Source organism: Theropithecus gelada, chromosome 2, assembly GCF_003255815.1.
Source record: "Theropithecus gelada isolate Dixy chromosome 2, Tgel_1.0, whole genome shotgun sequence".
Lineage (NCBI taxonomy): Eukaryota > Metazoa > Chordata > Mammalia > Primates > Cercopithecidae > Theropithecus > Theropithecus gelada.
Window position 1 is genome coordinate 141622910 of NC_037669.1, and position 24847 is coordinate 141647756.

The following is a 24847-nucleotide window of genomic DNA, read 5'->3' on the forward strand; positions in this document are numbered from 1 at the left end:
CTAACACGTGGCTTCTAAGACGTGGAACGTCCTGGCTTCTTTATTGGGTTCATTCAAATGTCACCTGAAATCAATCTACAATCAACAGGTAAAAGTACAAGACAAACAGGAAATAAGCAATCCTTCCACCTCAGTCTCCTCAATAACTGGTACTATTGGCATGTGCCACCATGTCCAGCTATTTTTTAATTTTTTGTCGAGATGAGATCTCACTATGTTGCCCAGGGTGATTTCAAACTCCTGGCCTCAAGTGATCCTCCCGCTTCGGCCTCCCAAAGTGCTAGGATTATAGGCATGAGTCACCATGCCTTTCCTGAATTTGTTAAAACAAACTTTTTTTTTTTTACATTTCCATAATTACTAAATAAGAGAAAAGATTTAAGACTAGTTATAAGAAACACAGGTTGGAGAGAGATGAGAGGGAAAAAAGGAACACAGACTGAGAGAAACAAATGTACTCTGAATGTAATATTCCTCACATATCCAGCCTGCTTCTCTCAAAGCAGTCCTCCAACTCAGCTCCATTATTTGCTTTTTCTATTGCAACTGGACTTATCACCACATACCCATAGCTGCCTTTCAACTATTATAATAATTGGTATGCTGCTTTCCACCTATCCTTCCTCCAATCAATTCAGCTGCCTGAGTGTAGATTCCATCATAGTATTCACCTGCGTAAAACCATTTCTCACTTTGGCTGGGTGCAGTAGCTCACGCCTGTAATCCCAGCACTTTGGGAGGCCAAGGCAGGTGTATTGCTTGAGCTCAGGAGTTTGAAACCAGCCTGAGTAACATGGTGAAACCCTGTCTCTACAAGAAATACAAAAATTAGCTGGGCATAGTGGTATGTACCTGTAGTCCCAGCTACTTGAAAGTAGACATTCAAATAGCACTTGATTAATATTGACACAGGCCCACTTTATTCAAATGACAATGAATTACAGAATCAATTTTAACAGATGTTTTATAGAAGTATTTATATGGTCTATATAATTTCAATTGTTTTCCCACTTCAAGCCCTCTATGAAACAACTCATAAATTCTAAATTAATAATATCTATTTCTTATAAAAATGATTTTAAAATTCTTCCATCTTCTTACCTACTGGATTTTTGTTCTCTTACCTCTTTCCTAAACCTATCAAGGTTCATCTGAATTACCCTGGCTTCTTTAAATATTCTTCCTAGCTGAACTAACCATGAAAGAGAAACTCTGGATCCTAGTTCTAGCTCTGTCACTAAACAAAAATCTTAGATAAACCTACAAAGTCTACTTTTCGTATTTTCATGTGTAAGATCCTTTCTAGCTCTAAATTCTACACTACTCCCTTCTAAAATCCTCCATTAAAAACAAAACAAAACAAAACAAACCCAAAAAAAATCCCTCCATTTCTAGTCACATCTGACCTGCTTTTCCAAGCAATAAACTTCAGGTATACTTATTTTGACTAACATTTAAAATCTGACAAGCTAATCTGTAGCTTCTAAGAATTACCAGCAGGAAGGACGTGCCTTACTTGAGCTTCCTCTCACTAGTCATCCCCCACCTGCCTCCATTCACAGCTCCTAAGAATCTCCAACAGAATACCCAGCTAACTCGAATAAAGTTTTATATATCTGTTTCCTTTGTACTTGTTAGCATCCTCAATTTATAACGTTTATTATAACAGCGTCTATAAGCCCAATTTATCTTTTTCTGTGGTGCCACTACTCAAAACTGTTCAATAGCACCTTACCTTCTCTTGATCCCAAAGCCTTGGATTTTTTAAAAAATAAACATGAAGTGTACTGTCTCTTGATGAATAACTGCATGTGCTTTCTCCTGTGGCCAGGGTGGCTTGATCACCATTCATCTTTTGCATCTTGTACAAAACCAGTAACATATCTATCTGTACCTGTAACTACTGCCAGTCTTCAAGAGCAGAAGAGCCATCTTACAAAGATCCTCTCTCCAAAAAACCTGTGAATCAATCAAGTGGCCAACACACCATGTGTTGAGAATCTTAGGGAACCTAATGAGATGAATGCACCGTCACGTTAATTTAACCTGAACCTCTCAATCATCTCTGGGTCTTTTTCTCTTAAAAAAAAAAAAAAAAAAGTTTCCATCTTCTGCATAGTTTAGTGAAGAGAATGTCCCTAAAGTATTTAACCTTAGATGCATCAAATTTTACAACTACCTTCCTTTATTCACTTTTGTGCAACTGCAATTTAATGACATAACACTCCACAAAACAAATCAAAAAATGTATTAAGATGTTTGCACTATGTCCACTTTTTTTTCAGAAAACTACCTTCAGACTATTAAGTTATACTAGGCAATGCTTTCCACATATAACAAGGAAACATGCTTTAACAGTGATTTAAAATTTTAAACAAGTGTGTTTGTGCTATGGTTTGAATATGTCCTACAAAAAGCATAGGATGAAAACAATCCTAATGCAACACTGTTGGGAGGCAGGGTCTAATGGAAGGTGAGGCTGCAAGTTCAATCACCTGCTTTTGCTTGCCCTCTCTTTGACCTTCCACCATGAGCTGACTCAGCAAGAAGGCCTTCAACAAATGCCAGTACCTTGACAGTGAACTTCCCAACCTCCAGAACTATGAGAAAGAAATTTTTCTTTATAAATTACCTTGTCTGTGATATTCTATTATAGCAACACCAAACTACGACAGTTTTTTATGTATAATTCTGCTCAAAAACCTTTAAATCTTTCGGACTCTTTCATCTTCAAGAAGGTACAGTAAAAATGTGAATAATGCCAAGAACTCTAACTTAGATCTTGAAAAATAGATAAGCTGGAGTTTGTGTGTGGGGAGGGATTCTGTCTAGAGTCACAAACAATCTTAATGAGAAATATAAAGTATCTTTTAAAAACTCTGCTTCAGAAACATGGCTTTTTGGTTTTAGACAATGTGTCTAAAGGATAAGCACTAGAGATGAACATAACCAAAAATAAACTGGGCTAATTAAAATAATAAAAGCTAAAACAAAATGAACTTTGGAGATTAGTGCAGAATATAACAAAAGTGGCTTTTTAACTATGGGCAAAATAAGAAGATGGACAAAATAGGCTTACCAGCAGTTTTAACTCTTATTTCTGTTCTAATTCAGCCAACAGGGGAAAAAACATTAAGATTTATCAGATACCTATGTCCTTGAACAAACTAGCTAGCTAGCTAAATTCTTACTAAACCCTCAAGACAATCCTTTGAAGTTCTATCATGCCCACTTTATAAATGAGCAAACAGACTCAGAGAGGTTAACTTGTTTTAGTCATATAACTAGTAGGTGGCAGATCCAGAATAAGAATCGAAATTATGGTCTCGATTCTTATTCTTATGGTCTCAGCGGCTGGGCCCCCGGGGGCGGCCAGGCCAGGCTCCGGACAACTGTGCTGCCTGCGGAGGATGGTGAGCAGTGCGGCCGGGCGGCAGGCAACGCCAGCTTCAGCAAGAGGATCCAGAGGAGCATATCCCAGAAGGTGAAGATCAAGCTGGATATGAGCGCAGGCATCTTTACATATGTGATTATCATAAAAACTTAATTCAGAGTATTCGAAACAGAAGAAAGAGAAAAGGGAGTGATGATGATGGAGGTGATTCACCTGTTCAAGGTATTGATACCCCAGAGGTTGATTTATACCAATGACAAGTAAATACACTTAGGAGATACAAAAGACACTTAAAGCCAGCAACCAACCAGGACTTAATAAAGCACAACTTGCCGGGCGTGGTGGCTCAAGCCTGTAATCCCAGCACTTTGGGAGGCCGAGACGGGCGGATCACAAGGTCAGGAGATCGAGACCATCCTGGTTAATACGGTGAAACCGTCTCTACTAAAAAGTACAAAAAACTAGCCGGGCGTGATGGCGGGCGCCTGTAATCCCAGCTACTCCGGAGGCTGAGGCAGGAGAATGGCGTGAACCCGGGAGGCGGAGCTTGCAGTCAGCTGAGATCTGGCCACTGCACTCCAGCCTGGGCGACAGGGCGAGACTCCATCTCAAAAAAATAAATAAATAAATAAAGCACAACTTGTTGAGATAGTTGGTTGCCACTTTAGGTCTATTCCAGTGAGTGAAAAAGACATCTTAACATATTTCATCTAATCAGTGAAGAATGACAAGAACAAATCAGATCTCAAGGTTGACAGTGGTGTTCATTAGAAGATGTGGAATTGAGACTAAAAACTTGGATGTTAACACTGTTTACTGCTTTTTCACATGTAGAAATGTTCTTTGTGTATTTTTTCTACAAAGGATTTTCTCTGATTTAATTTTGTTTCTGACTCTAATAATTAGTTGGAAACTGATGTAAAATGCGCTTTCCTAAATTAAAAACTATTTTAAATAAAGGTTACTACTGTTAAAAAAAGAAAACAAAAACAAATACACACACACACACACACACACACGACTCATGATGCAACAGTACTGTGGCAAGACCGTTAAATAGAGTCAGGAAATCAGCTCTCTCACTGACAAACAAGACAATAGTCAAGTCCATTAACCTGCTTTTGTCACAGTATCCACACCTGTACAATAAGTAGAATGACACCTGCAATACACAGGTAATTCTCAGAGTACTCAAGAGATAAGGCATGTAAAAGTGATACATGTATGTAGGTAGGTTATCACCATTATTAGAAAAATGTTAACAGCATTTGGATACTTTAAATGTTAGTAAAACATTTTTCAGTCTCCTTTCCTGAAGGAGTTCACAATCTAATTTCAGAGAGACAAATACACAGCAAACCCTGGGGAACAATTATAAGGTAATGCAGAAGCAAGCCCAGAAAGCAATGCACAAATTACAAACACAAATTAAAGAGCAAGGAGAGAAAGAGCAATAATTTCACTGGTGTATCTTTCTATCACACTTCTCTTAGGTCATCAACTGTGTATATTCTATCCTTTTCTTCTCTCTACCAGCAAAATTGAAAATAATGAAACATGAACCCCACCTAATTGAAATATTAAGACTGTTTTTAGTTACTAAGATGCAAATTTGAAGAAAAACCAAACACAGTGACATCCTGAATTTGTAGTGCTGAGATAACCGAATCAATCAACCTTAAGTAGTTCTGCTTAATGACATAACTACTTATCAAATGAACACCTTGTCAAAATGAAAAGGGTACCTTTATACCTAACGAAAAGACTGTCTTGCTTGAGGTACAAATGCTAGGTTTCATAATACCAAACTATAACAAAATTAGTTAAGCTACCTTCAAAAGTAAGCACTGTAATATGACAATAGAGACCGATCATAAGTAAAACAGTTGGGTTTCATTTTCATTCATATAACTACTAGGAACCTTTGATATCATTCACTCTGTTCCTCATTTTTTTCTACCAGCCAAAATTACCTTTTAAAACATTAAACTACTGAAATTCTCTAATGTAATGTAATTTCAGTACATAGCCTCTATCAAATTCTTACTCAAATTCTGAAATCACAAAAAATTCACAAAAATAAATCATACCAAACACTGACACTAACAAACAACCTAATGACAAAATCTAGGTGAAAATTATATTAATTACAAGGTAGACAGAAAGGTCAAGATTAAGAAAAATTACCTAAACTCTGCTTCAGGAAAATTCCTATCTGAAAGCTCACAGATCTAAGGCTCATCCCAAAGGAAGAACCAAATAGCTGGTCAGCTTCAGTGAAGTAAGGTACTATCCATGCTCCCATTCCCAACTTTCTATATCCTGACAGAGGATGTGTTAAAAAGAAAGAAAACACCAAGGCTGGGCAAGGTGACTCCTGCCTGTACTCTTGGCACTTTGGAAGGCTGAGGCAGGACTGCTTGAGCCCAGGAGTTCAAGACCAGTTTTGCCAACATGGAGAAACCTCCTCTCTTACAAAAAATTACAAAAATTGGCCAGGCATGTAGTGCCTGCCTGTAGTTCCAGCTACTTGGGAGGCTGAGATGGGAGAATGACTTGAGCCTGGGCAGTTGAGGCCACAGTGAGCAATGACTGCACCACTGCACTCCAGCCTGGGTGACAGAGTGAGACCCAGTCTCAAAAAAAGAAAAAGAAAACATCAACAGAATAAGTAGTGAGGGTGTGTCAGGGTATCAGGGCAGCAGGAAAAGGACTAGCAGTAGCACAGAGAATTCTGGAAATTTATAGTCCCATCTGTAGAGGCATGGAGGCCAGGCCGAAAAGTTATTCATGGCGCAGTGTATTCAAAACTTAAGTTTTACCCTCAACAACTTAAAGTAACATACCTCAAAATAGTAAGAGCCATCTATGACAAACCCATAACCAACATCATACTGAATGGGCAAAAGTTGAAAGCATTCCTCCTAAGAACTGGAACAAAACAAGGATGTCTACTGTCTCACCACTCCTATTCAACATAATACTGAAAGTCCTAGGCAGAACAATCAGGCAAGAGAAAGAAATAAAAGTCATCTAAATGGGAAAAGAGGAAATCAAATTATCTGTCTTTGTTGATTCTTTCTTTTTTCTTTTTTTTTTTTGAGACAATCTTACTCTGTTACCCAGGCTGGAACGCAGTGGCATGATCCTGGCTCACCGTAGCCTCTGTCTCTTGGGTTCAAGCGATTCTCTTGCCTCAACCTCCCGAGTAGCTGGGATTACAGGCATGCATCACCATGCCCAGCTAATTTTTGTATTTTTATTTTTAGTACAGACAAGGTTTCACCATGTTGCCCAGGCTGGTCTCAAACTCCTGAGTTCAAGTGATCCTCCCACTTTGGTCTCCCAAAGTGTGGAGATTACAGGCGTAAGCCACAGCGACCAGTCTACTGTTGATGTATAATTCTATACCTAGAAAACCCTACAGATTCTGTCAAAAGGCTCACAAATCAGATAAATTACTTCAGTCAAGTTTCAGCATATGAAAATCAGTAGCACCAGTTGCGATGGCATGGACTTTGTAGTCCTAATACTCCAGGGGTGAGGCCAAAGGATCAACCGAGCCCAGGTGTTAAGGCTGCAGTAAGCTGTGATTGCGCCACTTAACTAATTTCGTTATAGTTTGACATTATGAAACCTAGCAACTCCAGCCTAGGCAACAGAACATGACCCTGTCTCAAAAAAAAAAAAAAATTAGTAGCATTTCTATACAACAATAACATTCAAGCGGAAAAAACAAATAAAAAATGCAATCCCATTTATAACCACAAAAGACATAAAATACCTAGGAATACATCTAATCAAGGAGATGGAAGACTCTACAAGGAGAACTACAAAACACTGCTGAAAGAAATTATAGATGACACAAATGGAAAAACATTCCATGCTCATGGATTCTAAGTGTCAACATCATTAAAATGTCCAGACTGCCTAAAGGAATCTTAAAGACTCAGCACAATTCTTATCAACTTACCAACCTCATTTTTCATGGAATTAGAAAAAACTATTATAAAATTCATATAGAACTAAGAAAGAGCCCAAACTGCCAAAGCAATCCTATACTACAATGCTACAGTAACCAAAACATGGTACTGGTATAAAAATAGACACATAGAACAATGGAACAGAACAGAGAACCCAGAAATAAAGCCACACACCTACAACCAACAATGGGGAAAGGACCTCCTAATCAATAAATGATGCTGGGGAAACTGGCTAATCATATGCAAAGAATGAAACTGGACCCCTACCTCTCACCATATACCAAAATCAACTCAAGATGGATTAAAGACTTAAATGTAAGACCTCAAACTATAAAAATCTTAGAAGAAAACCTAGGAAATACTCTTCTGGACATTGGCCTAGGCAAAGAATTTATGACTAAATCCTCAAAAGCAACTGTAACAAAACCAAAAATCGACAAGTGGGACCTAATTAAACTGAAGAGCTTCTGCACAGCAAAAGAAACTATCAACAGAGTAAACAGACAAGGTACAGAATGGGAGAAAATATTTGCAAACTATGGATCCGACGAAGGACTAATACGCAGAATCTACAAGGAAGTTAAATCAACAGGAAAAAAACAAATAACAAGCAAAGGACAGGAACACACACTTCTCAAAAGAAGACATATGAGCAGCCAACAAACATGAAAAAAATTCTCATCACTAATCATCAGAGAACTGCTAATTAAAAACACAATGAGATACCATCTCACAACAATCAGAATGACTCCTATTTGAAAGTCAAAAAATAACAAATGTAGGTGAGGATGAAGAAAAAAAGGTAACACCTAATACACCATGTCCTTTCCCTATCGTTTTATTTTTGTTGACTTTGTTGAAGATCAGTTAGTTGTAAGCGTGTGGCTTTATTTTTGGGTTCTCTATTTCTCCCCTTGGTGGGACTGCAAATTACTTCAGCCCACGCAAAAAGCAGAAACTTCTCAAAGAACTAAATCAGAATTACCATTTGACTCAGCAATCCCATTACTGAGCATATACCCAAAGGAAAATAAATTATTCTACTAAAAAGACATCTGTATTAGTATGTTTACTGCAGCACTAATCACAATAGCAAAGACACAGAATAAACTTAGTTGCCCATCAATGGTGGATTGGATAAAGAATATGTGGTACATATATACCACGGAATACTAAGCAAACATTAAAAAGAAAAAGAAAAAGAAATCATGTCCTTTGCAGCAATACAAACATAGCTGTAGGCCATTATTCTAAGTGAATTAATGCAGAAACAGAACCAAATATCATATTCTCACTTATAAATCAGAGCTAAACATTGAGTACACACAAACATAAAGATAGAAACAAAACAGACATTGAAGCCTCCAAAAAAGGGGAGGGAAGGAAGAGGGTAAGGGTTGAAAAATTATTTACTGGACACTATGTTCACTATTTGGGTTTAATAGAAGCTCAAACCTTGGCATCACACATTATACCCATGTAACAAACCTGCACATGTAGCCCCTGTATCTAAATTTTTTTAAAAAATTAATTCAGGGTATATTAAAGTACAGAAATACAGAACAGTATTTCATGTTTAAAAATGAAACAATATGTCAAAAAGAATTACAGGCAACATTTTTCTGATCTTAGGGTAAGGAAAGCCTTTCAAGGAGAAAAAGTATCCTAAAAGAAAATTGTTGGTATCTCTGACTGCATATCAATTAAAAAATATCTGTAGCACAAAAAGTACCATAAATTGAATTCAAAGGCAGATAGGAAAAATACATTCAAAATACATTGCACAAGATGAATAGTGTTAGTATATAATTTTTCTTTTTTCTTTTTTGAGACAGTCTCTCTGTGTCTCCCAGGCTGGAGTACAGTGGCATGATCGTGGCTCACTGCAGCCTCCGCATTTTGGGTTCAAGTGATTCTGGTGCCTCAGCCTTCAGAGTATCTGGGATTACAGGTATGCACCACCATGCTCAGCTAATTTTTTTTTTTTTTTGTAAAGATAGAGTCTCATTCCATCACCCAGGCTGGAGTGCAGTGGTGTGATCTTGACGCACTGAGCGTCTCCTGGGTTCAAGCGATTCTCATATCTCAGCCTCCCAAGTAGTTAGGATTACAGGTGTGTGCCACCACACCCAGTTAATTTTGTACTTTTAGTAGAGAAGGGGTTTCACCATGTTGGTCAGGTTGGTCTCAAACTCCTGACCTCAAGTGATCCACCCGCCTTGGCCTCCCAAAGTGCTGGGATTATAGGCGTCAGCCACTGCCCCAGCCTAATTTTTGTATTTTTAGTAGAGATAGGGTTTGTCATATTAGACAGGCTGGTCTCAAATACCTGATCTCAAGGGATCCACCCTCCTCAGGCTCCCAAAGTGCTAGGATTACAAGCATGAGCCACTGCACCTGGCATATAAATGTTTTAACTAAAACGAAAAGAATAAACACCTCAATTTTTAAAAAGAGGCAATAGTTATGACCAGCCAGATCACAGAAAAAGCCATGTATCAGAACACATTTAATAATAAATTTAGACTCACTAATAATAAAAGAAACACAAAGTAATTATAGGCCTCTATTTTTCACTTACCACAAATGTTTTTATTAGTAGTATCAGTACTATAACACCAAATGCTGGTTTGATGGTTTCATGGTGTATAATTATCTCCCAACACATCAAGTTGTATATGCTAAATATACAGCTCTGTCTGGGCAGAGTCGCTCATGCCTGTAATTCCAGCACTTTGGGAGGATGAGGTTGGCAGATCACCTGAGTTCATGACCACCCTGGCCAGCATGGTGAAACCCCGTCTTTACTAAAAATACAAAAATTAGGTGGGCATGGTGGCATACGCTTGTAGTCCCAGCTACTCAGGAAATTGAGGCGCGAGAATCACTTGAACCTGGGAAGGAGAGGTTGCAGTGAGCCGGGATTATGCCACTGCACTCCAGCCTGGGTAACAGAGTGAGACTCTGTCTTAAAAAATAAATAAATAGGCTGGGCACAGTGGTTCATGCTTCTAATCTCCGCACTTTGGGAGGCCAAGGCGGGCAGATCATGAGGTCAGGAGATTCAGACCAGCCTGACCAACACAGTGAAACCCCATCTCTACTAAAAATACAAAAATTAGCCAGGCGTGGTGGCACGTGCCTGTAGTCCCAGCTACTTGGGAGGCTGAGGCAGGAGAATCACTTGAACCCGGGAGGCAGAGGTTGCAGTGAGCCGAGATCATGCCACTGCACTCCAGTCTGGGTGACAGAGCTAGACTCCGTCTCAAAAACAAGAATAAAAAACATAAACAAAAAATAAATATCTACAGGTTTTATACACCAATCATACCAAACACCAAATGCTGTCAGTTGTAGGAACAGTATAAACTGGTACAACTTCTTCAGAAAACACTTAATAATATCTACAAATAGCTTAAACAATGTCCATACAACTTGTCTCAATGGAGAAGAGTTTCTTTTTTTTTTTTTTTTTGAGACAGAGTCTTGCTCTGTTACCCAGACTGGAGTGCAGTGGTGTGATCTTGGCTCACTGCAACCTCTGCCTTCCAGATTCAAACGATTCTCCTGCCTCAGCCTCCCAAGTGGCTGGGACTACAGTCGTGTGCCACCACACCCGGCTAACTGTATTTTTAGTAGAGATGTGGTTTCACCATGTTGGCTAGGCTGGCCTTGAACTCTTGACTTGAGGTGATCCACCAACCTCCCAAAGTGCTGGGATTATAGGCATGGGCCACCACCCCTAGACGGAGAAGTTTTTTAAATGCACTGCTTTTATATAATAAAATGCTACGAAGTTATTGGATGACAGGATTTTCTTTTTTTTTTTTTTTGAGACGGAGTCTCGCTTTGTCGCCCAGGCTGGAATGCAGTGGCCGGATCTCGGCTCACTGCAAGCTCCGCCTCCCGGGTTTACGCCATTCTCCTGCCTCAGCCTCCCCAGTAGCTGGGACTACAGGCGCCCGCCACCGCGCCCGCCACCACGCCCGGCGAGTTTTTTGTATTTTTTTTAATAGAGACGGGGTTTCACCGTGTTAGCCACGATGGTCTCGATCTCCTGACCTCGTGATCCGCCCGTCTCGGCCTCCTAAAGTGCTGGGATTACAGGCTTGAGCCACCGCGCCCGGCCGGATGACAGGATTTTCATCTTCTTTTATACATATCTGTATCTTCCAAATTTTTACATTCTAAATTTTTATAACAGCTACCAAGCTGAAGCAGAGGCAAACCAGGTAAAACCTACCAAAAAGAAACTGTATTGGCAACTATCAATTTATACGCATTAGGGATTTAGTAAGTGGGGGAGGGAATGTGTAGGATAGGTTATTACAAGGCCAACAACAGTGGACTACGACAGGGTGTGCTCATTTTTTAATATTAACTGATGACAGCTACTATTCTAGGCCTTAGAGATACAATCTAAAGCAAAACAGACAAAAATCTATGCCTTTTTGGCACCAGCAACATTCTAATGAAGGTACAGTTAGTTAATACCTAAAGCTGTTTCTGTTGTCTTGCTTGAGAAAGGAGAAAAAAGAAAAAAAAACAACCTGAGGGACTATGGAGAAAATGTCACAAAACAAAAAAGCAGTAGTTCAGGTCTGTAATCCCAGCTGTTTGGGAGGTAGTGGAGGGAGGATCATGAGGCCTGGAGTTTGAAACCAGCCTCAGCAACACAGTGAGACTCCAGTGTCCACAAAAAGTTCAAAAAATTAGCCAGGTGTAGTGGTATATACCTGTAGTCCTAGTTACTAGGGAGGATGAGGCAAGAGGATTGCTTGAGCCCAGGACTTACAGCAAGACCTCTGTCACTTTAAAAAAAAAAAAAAAAAGCAGAAACAGTAATCAAAGATTCAAAATAAGCACCTACATCCAAAAACATTCTGCAACAGGCAGAAGAAAAGGATGATAAAAGAGATGCGGAAGAACTACAAGGAAACTCAAAACCAAAAAGCAGATTTAAAACATATTTTGGGGCCCTCGCAATTAGGGCCATTAGAATGGCCACTATTAAGAGAACAGAAAGTAACAAGCATCGGTGATTCAGAGAGATTGAAACCCTTATACATTGTTGGTGGGAATATAAAATGGTACAGCCATTATGAAAAACAATATGGAGCCAGGCGCGGTGGCTCATGCCTGTAATCCCAGCACTTTGGGAGGCCGAGGTGGGCGGATCACGCGGTCAGGAGATCGAGACCATCCTGGCGAACACGGTGAAACCCCGTCTCTACTAAAAATATGAAAAAAAAAAAAAAATTAGCCGAGCGTGGTGGCGGACACCTGTAGTCCCAGCTACTTGGGAGGGTGAGGCAGGAGAATGGCGTGAACCCAGGAGGCAAAGCTTGCAATGAGCCGAGATTGCGCCACTGCACTCCAGAATGGGCGACAGAGCGAGACTCCATCTCAAAAAAAAAAGAAAAACAATACGGAGGTTCCTGGAAAATGGAATTACCATATAACCCAGCAATCCCACTTCTGTGTATATATTCAAAATAATTCAAAGCAGGATCTTGAAGATACATTTGCACACCATGTTGATCACAGTATTATTCACAATAATCAAGAGGTGGAAGCAACCCAGATGCCCATCAATGAATGGATAAACAAAGTGTGGTATATAGATTTGAATGGACTATTGTGCTGCCTTAAAAAAGGAAATCCTGTCGTTTGCTGTAACATGGATGAAACTTGAGGACATTATATTAAGCAAAATAAGCCAGTGCCAAAAGGACAAATACTGTATGATTCCACTCATAAAGTGGTCCAAATAATAAAAAGTGAGAGTAGAAAAGTGGTTGCCAAGGGCTGGGAGGAAGGAGGGAGAATTAATGTTTAGTGGATACAGAGTTTAGGTGTTGCAAGATGAAAAAATTCTAAAGCTCTGTTGCACAATAATACAAATATGCTTAACACTAATGAACTGTGCACACAGAAGAGATTAAAATAATAAATTTAATGTTATGCGTTTTTTACCAAAGTTTTCTTAAAAAACCTATCGAGGCCTTAAAGAGAAAAAGTAATGTGGTAGAAAAAATTAAAATTACAGATCTGAATAGTATCATTATAGATGAATCTTAATAGACAGATCAAAGCTTTTTTCCTATAGAAAATACCTTATCTCTGCAGCCCACAAAACATTCACAAAAACTGACCATGTTTGTTAGGTCACAAAGAAAACCCAATAAGCAGAAACAGTAAACGTCATTCTCTGATTATAGTGGAACAAAATAGAAAAATTTTAAAAACTCAACCTGTCAGACCTCTGAGTCCAAGCTAAGCCATCATATCCCCTGTGACCTGCATGTATACATCCAGATGGCCTGAAGCAACTGAAGATCTACAGAAGAAGTGAAAATAGCCTTAACTGATGACATTCCACCATTGTGATTTGTTTCCGCCCCACCCTAACTGATCAATGTACTTTGTAATCTCCCCCACTCTTAAGAAGGTTCTTTGTAATTCTCCCCACCCTTGAGAATGTACTTTGTGAGATCTACCCACTGCCGGCAAAACATTGCTCCTAACTCCACCGCCTATCCCAAAACCTGTAAGAATTAATGATAATCCCACCACCCTTTGCTGACTCTCTTTTCGGACTCAGCCTGCCCGCACCCAGGTGAAATAAACAGCCTTGTTGCTCACACAAAGCCTGTTTGGTGGTCTCTTCACATGGATGCGTGTGACACAACCCACCTTATGATCTTCCAGTAGGAGTATTAACTAATTCAACTATGTCAATATTTAAAATGTTATACCTTTTGTATTAACATTTTGCTTTTATGCATTTATTTTATGGAAACAGTTGGACAAGTACACCATATTCATCTTGGCAAAGAAATTTTGTAAAAAAATTGGGCCAACATAAATGTTAACCAATAAATATTATGCCTGTTGATGCAAATCTGTATTTACTGACATGAAAACATAAGTGAGGGTGAGAGGCAAATTTTTTAAAAAGCATACAACTATGAATTATGTAAAATTATTTCATATAGTACGTGCCTATATAGAATCATTTTGAAGAAGACTATATAGACACATACTACTGTATTATACAGGATTTTTAACTGTCTTCCTTTTACTTATTTTTATAACTAAAATGTATTATTTTCATAACCAGCTATTTTCACGTTTTTTAAAGCTGAGAGGAAAGTTTCAAAGGCTTATTTAACAAATATCTCATCATAGCATTAAACACTATTAATAATGAGGCCGGGTGCAGTGGTTCACGCCTGTAATCCCGGCACTTTGGGAGGCGGAAGCAGGCGGATCACGAGGTCAGGACATTGAGACCATTCTGGCTAACACGGTGAAACCCCATCTCTACTAAAAATACAAAAAATTAGCTGGGCGTGGTGGCGGGCGCCTGTAGACCCAGCTACTCAGGAGGGTGAGGCAGGAGAATGGAGTGAACCCAGCAGGCGGAGCTTGCAGTGAGCCAAGACCACACCACTGCACTCCAGCCTGGGAGACAGAGGGGAGACTCCGTCTTCAAAAAAAAAAAAAAAAAAGACAATAATGAAAATAACAATAATAAGCAATTAATTGACAAACAGCAACATATAAACTGAGCTAGGTGTTTAAACTGATCAGGGGACTTCAGCTTTCCTCATTTCCTGTCCCCACTCCCATATGATAAATCAGGCTTCATTTGCATATGCTCTTCCCTTAGTTTGTAAAGCTTCTCTGTATCTCTTGGTGAGGTTCTCTCTAACCTTTGAGGTGAATGACAAGTAGCCAAAAAAAAAAAAGATTTCCAAGTGGCATTAAAAAAAAAAAAAAGGCATAAACAAAAATTTAAAATATGTCCCCATCACTACAGGACTTGATTTATCAGCAGTTCATGCTAAAACCTACGCAACAAAATTTTTTCCTCACCAATTCCAGGCTGCTTGTCAATATTCCTTCCCTTCCACCAAAAACATTCATAGAACTCATTTATTTTAATTATCATTCCAGTGAATGGTGTAGCGTCACCACAGAACTCAGGAATCATCTTTGACATCTCTCACTTCATGCCACCTCTTTTTCCCCACAAACATATAATTCATCATTAAGAGCTGTTAAATTTACCACATAAAGATCTTTCAAATACGTCTCTTTCTATTTCTACCACCTCCTTTCTTTTCCAAGTTCCATCATCTCTTGCCTGGACAACTCCAAAAGCCACCCTAAATGGTTTCCCATCTATTCTTTGACTCCTGGAATGTCTTTTCCACAAGGAAACCAAACGGTCTTTGTTAAGCATGGCCTGCCAGACCCTCAAGCTCTTAACGGCACCTTCTTTTAGGTCTCTGAGGTCAGTAGGCTTAGGCTTCTCTGGTAAAACTGTGGTCTTTCCTACTATAAGAACACTGCACGTGTTACTCCCATTGCCTGGAAAGTTCTCGCCAAATAAATCCTATCCTTCGAATCTCAGTTCAAAGTTCATTTCCTCACGGAAACCTTCCCTGATCCCGACTAGCTATCTCTCATACCACCACATACATAATCTTTATTCACAGCACTTAACACAAATTGAATTTTATGTGTGTGGTCAGTACATGGATTAATGGCTGCATCTGCTCTTGCTGTGAAGTCCATGAGAGTACTGAATTGAATTCTCTGCAGGAAGCAAAGTGCCTGCACAGAGTAAGTGCTCCAATATCTGTTGAATATGCAAATATCAAGTCTACAGTAAAGTAACCAACATGATCTCTGTAACTCACAATTTCTCCAATTCAGCATTTTACTACTAATCTTGATGAGTATCAACATCCAAATCAGCCTTTGGTCTTTATTTTCTTGCTGTCATACTATGAAAGCCAAGGCTGAGTAGTTGTAAATTTAAATAAAAATCTGTTTTTGTAACAGTTTTTCATTTACCTCTTAAAACTATATTTAGAAGTTGGCTGTCCTAAAATTACAGCAGTAGATTCTCAAATTAACAAAACTTTGAAAATCCTGCCATATTCTACTTATGTTTCGAAATCTCAATTTCATTTAATCTACTATTCTCAGCAAATCAATTGTCAAATGTTCAAGTAAATATTAACTGCAATGGGTTGTAGCCAATAATCTCTTTAAACTGCAACTAATTCAATGATATAGATTTGATTACATGTTAAATCACAGCTACTTGTGAGGCTGAGGCAGGAGAATCGCTTGAGCCCGGGAGGCAGAGGTTGCAGTGAGCTGAAATCCAACCACTGCACTCCAGCCTGGGCGATAGAGCAACACTCTGTCTCAAAAACAACGGAATTTTAAGCTCTGATTAGAGAACTTCCTTTTTCTATGTTAAATGTTAAACGTCCAAATAAGTGGAATAAATTTTTTCCAAGTATGAAGCCAATATAATCAAAAGTATCTAATTATATTGCTCAATCGATATAATAAACCAAAGACTCAGATACACAAGTAATACTATGCCAGTCTGATAGGTTCTTGAGATGGTCACATCTTTAGCATATTTAGTTCCTGGCATACAGCAGGTATTACACACAGCCTGGGCAACATGGCAAGACCAGGTCTCTACAAAAAATACAAAAATTAGCCGGGCGTGGTGGTGGTGCGCGTCTGCAGTCCCAGCTACTTGGGAGGCTGTGGTGGGAGGATCATCAGAGCTCAGGAAGTCAAGGCTCTGTGATCATGCCACTGCAGTCCAGCCTGGGTGACACAGAGAGACTCTGTCTCAGAAAAAAAAAAAAAAAAGGAAGAAAGGAAAAAAAAACGAGAATAGGTAAGTTACTCTACAAGCTTGATCTCTCAGCACTGTGTTGCTATTTTGTTGACTAACAATTGCAAAAGTGGTACAATTACCAGGTGAGATATTGAGGTATAGTTATTTTTGATAAAGTACTCATGATCAATATGAGGGGAAACAGTCAGTTGAAATGAAGGTAAAATAGTTCTCTTTTGACTGTTAGCAGTGGTAATTAATGAAAAACTGCATTTTATAATGCTGACTTCAAATGGAATTTTAAAATTCTCACGTTTATCCTCAAATGTATTAGCTTCCTGTCCTTTCTCAAACAAACTTGTAAATTAATGTCAAAAGATTCTAGCAAAACCAGAAATCCAATATTCACTTTACCACAAACAGATTAATCTATGGGAGAAAAAGCAACAAGCTAAGGTGATATGTATTTGGTGGCTCATATTAATAAAGTTATTTCCCATCTACAGATTTTAAAAAATGATCTCTGGTGGATAGTGTCAGAAAAATAAAAATAAAAATAATTTTTAAAATGGAAGTATTTTTGTTATATAACATGCTCAGGGTGACTGTAAAAGAAAATTATTAGGCTTTTGGGACAGGTCTGTACTTAAAAACAAAGAAAAACAAAGTATCAAAAGTTCAAGTGAAGTACCTACTACTTTTTTTTTTTTTAAGTTTATTTGAAGGACTGAATGCCCTTCCCTACGTTTGTTTACACATTTTGAAAACCTTGCTATGAATAGCGTTGGTGGAAGATACACCTGGTAAATCATTGTGACAAGTGTTCCAAAACAAGCAAATGTAAAAGTGATATTTTGGAAAAGCAAAAATGCAACCAAGAGATAAAGTAGGATACAGAAAAATTATATTAATTTGAAAACTGCAGTTTTTAAACTACTTAAATCTGTAAGTATCACAACACTTAACAATCTTTAGGTTGGTAAAATGATTACTACCTTCTAATTTTAAAATTAAGGAAAAAAGTTAATGGTTAAACCATCCTCCCATTTGCAGTATTACATGAAAGATGATATATTTCAGGCACATAGTACACCGTACAGGGAGGTTTTTTGCTTCTTTTTTTGAGATGGAGTTTCGCTCTTGTTGCCCAGGCTGGAGTGCAATGGTGCGATCTCGGGTCACTGCAACCTCCGCTTCCCGGGTTCTAGCGATTCTCCTGCCTCAGCCTCCCAAGTGGCTGGGATTACAGGCATGCGCCACCACGCCAGGCTAATTTTTATATTTTTAGTAGAGACGCGGTTTCTCCATGTTGGTCAGGCTGGTCTCGAACTCCCGTGGTCTCGAACTCCCGACCTCAGGTGATCCGCCAGCTTCGGCCTCCCCAAGTGCTGGGATTACAGGCATGAGCCAGCGCGCCAGGCCTTGTTTGTTTTTACTCAGAAGAAATTGCAATGTTTTTAGTTTTTACTCCAAAAATAAAGTCTCACCATCTTATTTTCTAACTCAAACATCACCTTAAACTGATTTTTTTAAAATTATTTTAAAGATTTGCTTGGTCTTCAGTGAGTAAGCAAAAAGCTAGTTGGAGAAGTAGAAAATCTAAACTTTAATATACTAATACATGAAGTTCTTAAAAGAAGGGTTTAAGTGAATGATGGCCAACACCAGCATTCGGATGTATCAGGACTCTGATTATTTACTAATCTGGCTATCCTGGGATGGTCAGTTTATCCTGAGAAAATGTCATCTTTGGGGGTTTAAGATTCTCATTTCTATAATTTTACAATTTTGGTGTTTTTCCCCCCAATCTTTGGAGCTTTTCAATCCCCACCCGCAACCTCCCTTACCGTATAAAAGGCATCATTGCCCTGTTCCTAACGATTAGGTTAAAAACAAAATCATTTAAAGAACACTGTCGAAAACTGCCGAGATCTTTTCTGTGAATACACAAGACAACTGAAAGGTAGAACGAGATGCCAGAGCAGGCAACTCCTGGGAGGCAGGTGAGGGGTGAATGCGAGCGAACTGTCAAAGTTTAGAAGAACAACGTGCTCCTTTTCTGACACTTTGGAAATGGCAAACAGAACCAGCATCCCCAGACCTCCCCTCCACGCCCTCCAGCTGTCAGACGCCCCATTCGCAAACTCAACAGTCCCCCCAGCAAGTCCTGGAGAAAAACGGCGTCTGTCACTCCCGGATCCTCTCCAACGACCCGAATTAACCTTCACCTAGCCAGGGAGCGAGGCCGCCCAACATAACCCCGGAAAAAGAGGCAGGAAAAGTGAACTGAGTGACAAATGCTTGGCGCTCCTCCGCTGACGCGGCGCCTACTCATCCCCATCTCCGCAGGCAGTCGGGGTGGCTATGGCGTGACGCCGCCGACAGGTCCTCCGTACTAACAGGTGTCCCCCCCGTCTTCGCCTTTCAGCGTTTAACCTTCTTGCGCCCTCTTTCCCCACTCCCACTGTTCTAGGAGGCAAAAATCAAGTGAGCAGTTGTACCTGGAAAAGGAGGGCGGCCTGACCGCTCTAAAAGGGCCCGCGAGAAGGCTGGCTGTGGAAGGGCACCCGCACCGTTCTGCGAGGCCAGCGAAGATGCAGCCAGCTAGGCCGCGAAGCCGGGGCCTCGCGTACCCAGCGGCGCCGAGCACAGGCGCGGCGGGGTGGCCGGGGCCCACTGCACATACTCACCAAATCTGGAACTTGAGCAGCGGCCCCGTGGCGTACTGCATCTTTAATCTCTTGCTGGGCACGCCGCCCAGATTGGCCGAGGCCTCGCTCCGGACCATCGCCGACGCCGCCACTAGGAGAAGCAGCAGAAGCCTCATCTTAATTGAGCCAGCCGCTTCGGCCGCCCTCAGACTGAGACTGCAGCCGGCCCAAAGCCCAGGCGCTAGCTGCTCCCCACTGCGCAGGCGCGATCAGCCAAGGTCGGGGGAGGGGAGCAGTAATGCGCCTGCGCGGCCCGGCGCCTGCGCACACTCCTGGAGTGAAGAGCCGACCTGTTTCGCCGTCCTGACTCGCCACCATCTTGGTAGTGTGCAAGACTCTGGGACGGCATGAGAAAGGAAGAGAGGGGAGCAAAGGAGCTGGTGGGGTGTCACAGGGCCCATGTATGAGGCAGATTTGAGTTCTATATCCAGTTTTGCAATTTATCCATTTATCTGCCTGAGACACTTGGAAACACCTACTTGACAGCCCTGATTCAAGTGTTGGCGGATAGGAGGGAGGAGACTCCTGACCCTCAGAATGGTAATGCTGAAATTTTTGGGGTGTCCTGTTTATGGCCTTTTCTTTGATCTTACGATATTGCTTTCTCCTAAAAGAATATTAAACATAAGTTTTAAGAAACCTTTGAACAATTCCAAACGTATATTATACAAAAATAGAGTAACTACCTTAGCAAGCTTTAACAGTTACTAACATTTTGACGTTCTTGATTTGTCTATATCTCTAAACACTTCTTCCCTTCCTGGGCATATTTGGAAGCAAATCTCAGACGTCATATCATTTCATCTCTATATATTTAAACACGGTCTCACTGTCTGAAGTGCAGTAGCATGATGATAGCTCACTGCAGCCTCACACCCCTGGGCTCAAGCAATCCTGCCTCAGCTTCCCAAGTGGTTAGGAATACAGGCGCAGGCAACTATGCCTGGGTTACAATTATTTAAGCACATATCTCTAAAAAAGAACTATTATTTGAAAAAAAAAATGACCACAGTATCATTATCTCACCTTTAAAAAATAGTAATTGCTTAGTATTAAATAGTGTTCAAATGTCTCAATAACTACTTATTTTCCTACTGTTCATTTGTTAAAATAAGAATCAAAATTAAATTTTTACATTGTCATTGGTTGATGTGTCTTTTAGGACAAGTCAAAAACTTTTAAGACCAGGAACACACCAGTAATTGAACAATTTTGTTTATTGTTAATTGCAGCAAGAGGGATGCTATGGTTTGAATATATCCCCCGAAAAGCATGTGTTGGAAATTTAATGCCCAATGTAACAGTGTTGGGAGATGGGGCCTATGGGAGGGGTCCACCCTCATGAATGGATTAATGCCAATTATGAAAGGGCTTGAATGGATTAATGCCAATTATGAAAGGGCTTAAGGTTTCCATTTCTGTCTATTGCTCTTTCACTTTTGCACTCTCCTGCACATTTACCTTCCTCCATTGGACGACAGAACACAAAGTCCCCATAAGATGTGGAGCCCTTGATCTTGGAATTTTCAGCCTCTAGAACTGTAAGAAATAAATCTGTATCTTTATTAATTACCCAATCTCAGTTATTCTGTTATAGCATCCCAGATGGACTAAGACAGGGGAACGCACACCACGGGAAACCATGAGAAGACTCAATAAGGAGGTGTTAGGATCTGAGGCTTGATTGGATGATTTGGAAAATGGAGCTGGGGTGCTGAGTGGTTCTTTTATCAGAGGTGTTCAATCCAGAGTGACTTCATCTTGAGTAGGGACTAAGTAAAATGAGGTGGATACCTGCTGGGCTGCATTCCCAGGAGGTTAGGCATTCTTAGTCAAAGGATGAGATAGGAGGTCAGCACAAGATTCAGGTCACAAAGACCCAGCTGATAAAACAAGATACAGTAAAGAAGCCAAAACCAAGATAGCGACAAAAGTGACCTCTGGTCGTCCTCACTGCTCATTATATGCTAATTATAATATATTTGCATGCTATCTCCTTTACTGCTTATTATATGCTAATTTAACACACTAGCATGCTAAAGGACACCCCCACCAGCACGGTGATAGTTTACAAATGCCATGGCAACGTCTGGAAACTACCCTATATGGTTGAAAAGGAAGAGGAACTCTTTATTCTGGGAAATTCTTGCCCTTCTCCCCAGAAAACTCTTGAATAATTCACCCCTTGTTTAGCATATAATCAAGAAATAACCATAAAAATAGCCAATCAGCAGCCCTCAGGGCTGCTCTGTATATGCAGTAGCCATACTTGTATTCCTTTACTTTCTTAATAAACTTGCTTTCACTTTACTCCATAGACTTGCCCCCAATCCTTTCTTGAGTGAGATCCAAAAACTGTCTCTTGGGGTCTGGATCAGAACCCCTTTCCAGTAAAATTAGATTTTTTTTTTTTTTTTTTTTTTTTAGACATAGTCTCACTCTGTCTGCCTAGGAAACCAGCCTGGGCAACATGATGAAACCCTGCCTCTACAAAAAATTTAAAAATTAGCTGGGCATGGTGGCACACACCTGTAGTCCCAGTTAGGAGACTGAGGTGGGAGGATCACCTGAGCCAGGAAGGTCGAGGCTGCAGTGAACCCTGATGGCTCCACTGCACTTCAGCCTGAGTGACAGAGTGAGACCTCGTCTCAAAAAAAATAAGATAATGGGTGGTACAGCTAGCCATAAAATGTATTTAAACAATTGCCCCCAGGCATCAGGGGTGGTGTGACTGAAGTTCCATACTCCTGTTTCCCTGGACCTCATAAATTTTGCATACCTTGCCAGGCACAGTGGCTCACGCCTGTAATCCCAGCACTTTGGGAGGCCGAGACAGGCAGATCACAAGGTCAGGAGATCGAGACCATCCTGGCTAACACGGTGAAACCCCATCTCTACTAAAAATACAAAAAATTAGCCAGGCGTGGTGGCGGGCACCTATAGTCCCAGCTGCTCAGGAGGCTGAGGCAGGAGAATGGCGTGAACCCAGGAGGCGAAGCTTGCAGTGAGCCGAGATTGTGCCATGGCACGCCAACCTGGGTGACAGAGCGAGACTCTGTCTCTAAAAAAAAAAAAAATTTTGCATACCTTATATAGCTCAGGCTACTCAGGTATTTTCCTTTCCTCGGGTCGAATTGTTAAAGCAGCAGCAGTCCCTCTTCGTGACCAAGAAAAGGAATGTTTGGTGTTTTGTGGGTAGCACAGTGACCTGTTTTTGGTCTGAGCTTAACAAAATTAAATATCTTTTTTTTTTCCTTTTGCAATTTCTTTTATCTATATATCTCCCAACCTGCCCTGCCTCTTTGTCTCTTTTTCCCTTGCGACTTATTTGCTGAAGAAACCATGTGTTTGTGGGTTTTGCTGCTGATTACAAACTCATATACTGTCCTTTTTTTTTTTTTTTTTTGAGACAGGGTCTCGCTCTGTTGCCCAGGCTAGAGTGCAGTGGCGCCATCTTGGCTCACTGCAACCTCTACCACCTGGGCTCAAGGGATTCTCCCACCTTAGCCACCTAAGTAGCTGGAACCACCACGACCTGCCTTTTTTTTTTTAAAAAATAAAGATGGAGTCTCGCTATATTGCCTAGGCTGTTCTCAAATTCTTGACCTCAAGTGATCCTCCCACCTTGGCCTCCCAAAGTTCTAGGAATACAGGCATGAGCCACCGTATCCTGCCATAGTGTACATTAATATATATCTCTGTCCTGTGTATTCTCTGTAAATTAGTAGTTACATCTAGAGGACTAGACACTTTTAAGTTTAATCCTTTTGGCAAGACTATAAAGAAGGTTTTTATCTTCATAACTTATTTTAAAAATTAGACGTAAGTACAAGAACAGACACAGAATGATTATTGCCATTTAACATAACCCTTGCAAATAACAGATGGTAAATTGGTACCAACATGATTATAAACAAAAAGCAAAACTCTGGCACTAAGATGGCGTGGTAGTATTGATACTGGTGAGCTAGGGAAGATCTCAAAACGCTGGTGGGACCCTTACCCTGGTTGTTGTCCAGGCTCTTGATGCCATCTCGGGAAGGAATTCAACAAGTCAGAAAATAGTGAAAGTGGTTGGGAGTGGTAGCTCATGCCTGTAAACCCAGCACTTTGGGAGGCTGAGTGTGTCCATTTCAGTATCAAAAGTAAGAAATAAGATACCCCATACAAAAATTGATTAGCAAGCTCAATTATCTTGTGGTGGCTTCTTCATAATAAAAATATAATAATAATAATAATACAGTGGATACATGTTTTTCTCAGCATCTATTCCTTCTTCTGGTAATGGTACCTCAGTTTCTTTTCAGGGGACCAGCAAGACCCTATTGCACACAGTCTTGGGACTACCACTTGAGGCACTCAAAACATTCCCACCAGAGGTGTACCTGTGTCCAAAGCCAAAAGGTATTGAAGCTGATTAATTCTAATAGAAGAATGTGGGGAAAAGGAAGAGAGATCAGCCTGTTACTGTGTCTATATAGAAAGAAGTAGACATAAGAGACTCCATTGTGTTCTGTATCTGAGATGCTGTTAATCTGTGACCCTACCCCCAACCTTGTCCTTGCAAGAGACATGTGTTGCGGTGACTCAAGGTTTCATGGATTTTGGGCTGTGCAGGATGTGTCTTTGTTAAACAAATACCTGAAGGTAGCTTGCTGGTTAAAAGTTATCACCATTCTCTTAATCTCAACTACCCAGAGACACGTACATGGCCAAAGGTCGCAGGGACCTCTGCCTAGGAAAGCTAGGTATTGTCCAAGGTTTATCCCCATGTGATAGGATGAAACAATGTTGCTAAAAGGTTTATCTCAAGGCACAGGATTTTCCTTTGAACTTATTCATATCACAGAGGTTTTTGTTCTTACGTCTTACTGCTAATTTCCTCCCTAAAAATGATCCTATTGTCCTGCCACTCCCCTGTCTTTAAGATGGTAAAGATAATTATCAATAAATACTAAGGGAACTCAGAGGCCGGTGCGGGCGTGGGTCCTCTGTCTCTGTAAGCTGAGCGCCAGCCCCCGCTTTTCTTTCTCTATACTTTGTCTCTGTGTCTTATTTCTTTTCTCAAGTCTCTCGTTCCACCTTACGAGAAACACCC

The 24847-nt window shown here is 40.4% G+C and overlaps 2 protein-coding genes and 1 pseudogene across 5 annotated transcripts in view; 2 read left to right on the top strand and 1 right to left on the bottom strand.

Annotated features, from left to right (window-relative positions):
• SELENOT (selenoprotein T) overlaps positions 1–19967 on the bottom strand; it is a 33559-nt gene extending 13592 nt beyond the window's left edge. For all 4 annotated transcript variants that reach the window (XM_025374812.1, XM_025374815.1, XM_025374816.1 and 1 more), the window contains exon 1: positions 19729–19967. In XM_025374812.1, the coding sequence (XP_025230597.1) occupies positions 19729–19865 (137 nt within the window). In that variant the 5' untranslated portion in view covers positions 19866–19967. The remainder of the gene's footprint in view (positions 1–19728) is intronic.
• LOC112618370 lies at positions 3342–4165 on the top strand (annotated as a pseudogene).
• A 67-nt stretch (positions 19968–20034) lies between the features above and the next one.
• The window catches only part of SERP1 (stress associated endoplasmic reticulum protein 1), a 58143-nt gene continuing 53330 nt past the window's right edge, over positions 20035–24847 (top strand). Inside the window, exon 1 of the mRNA XM_025374817.1 lies at positions 20035–20289. The gene's annotated coding sequence lies outside the window, so the exon portion shown is untranslated. The remainder of the gene's footprint in view (positions 20290–24847) is intronic.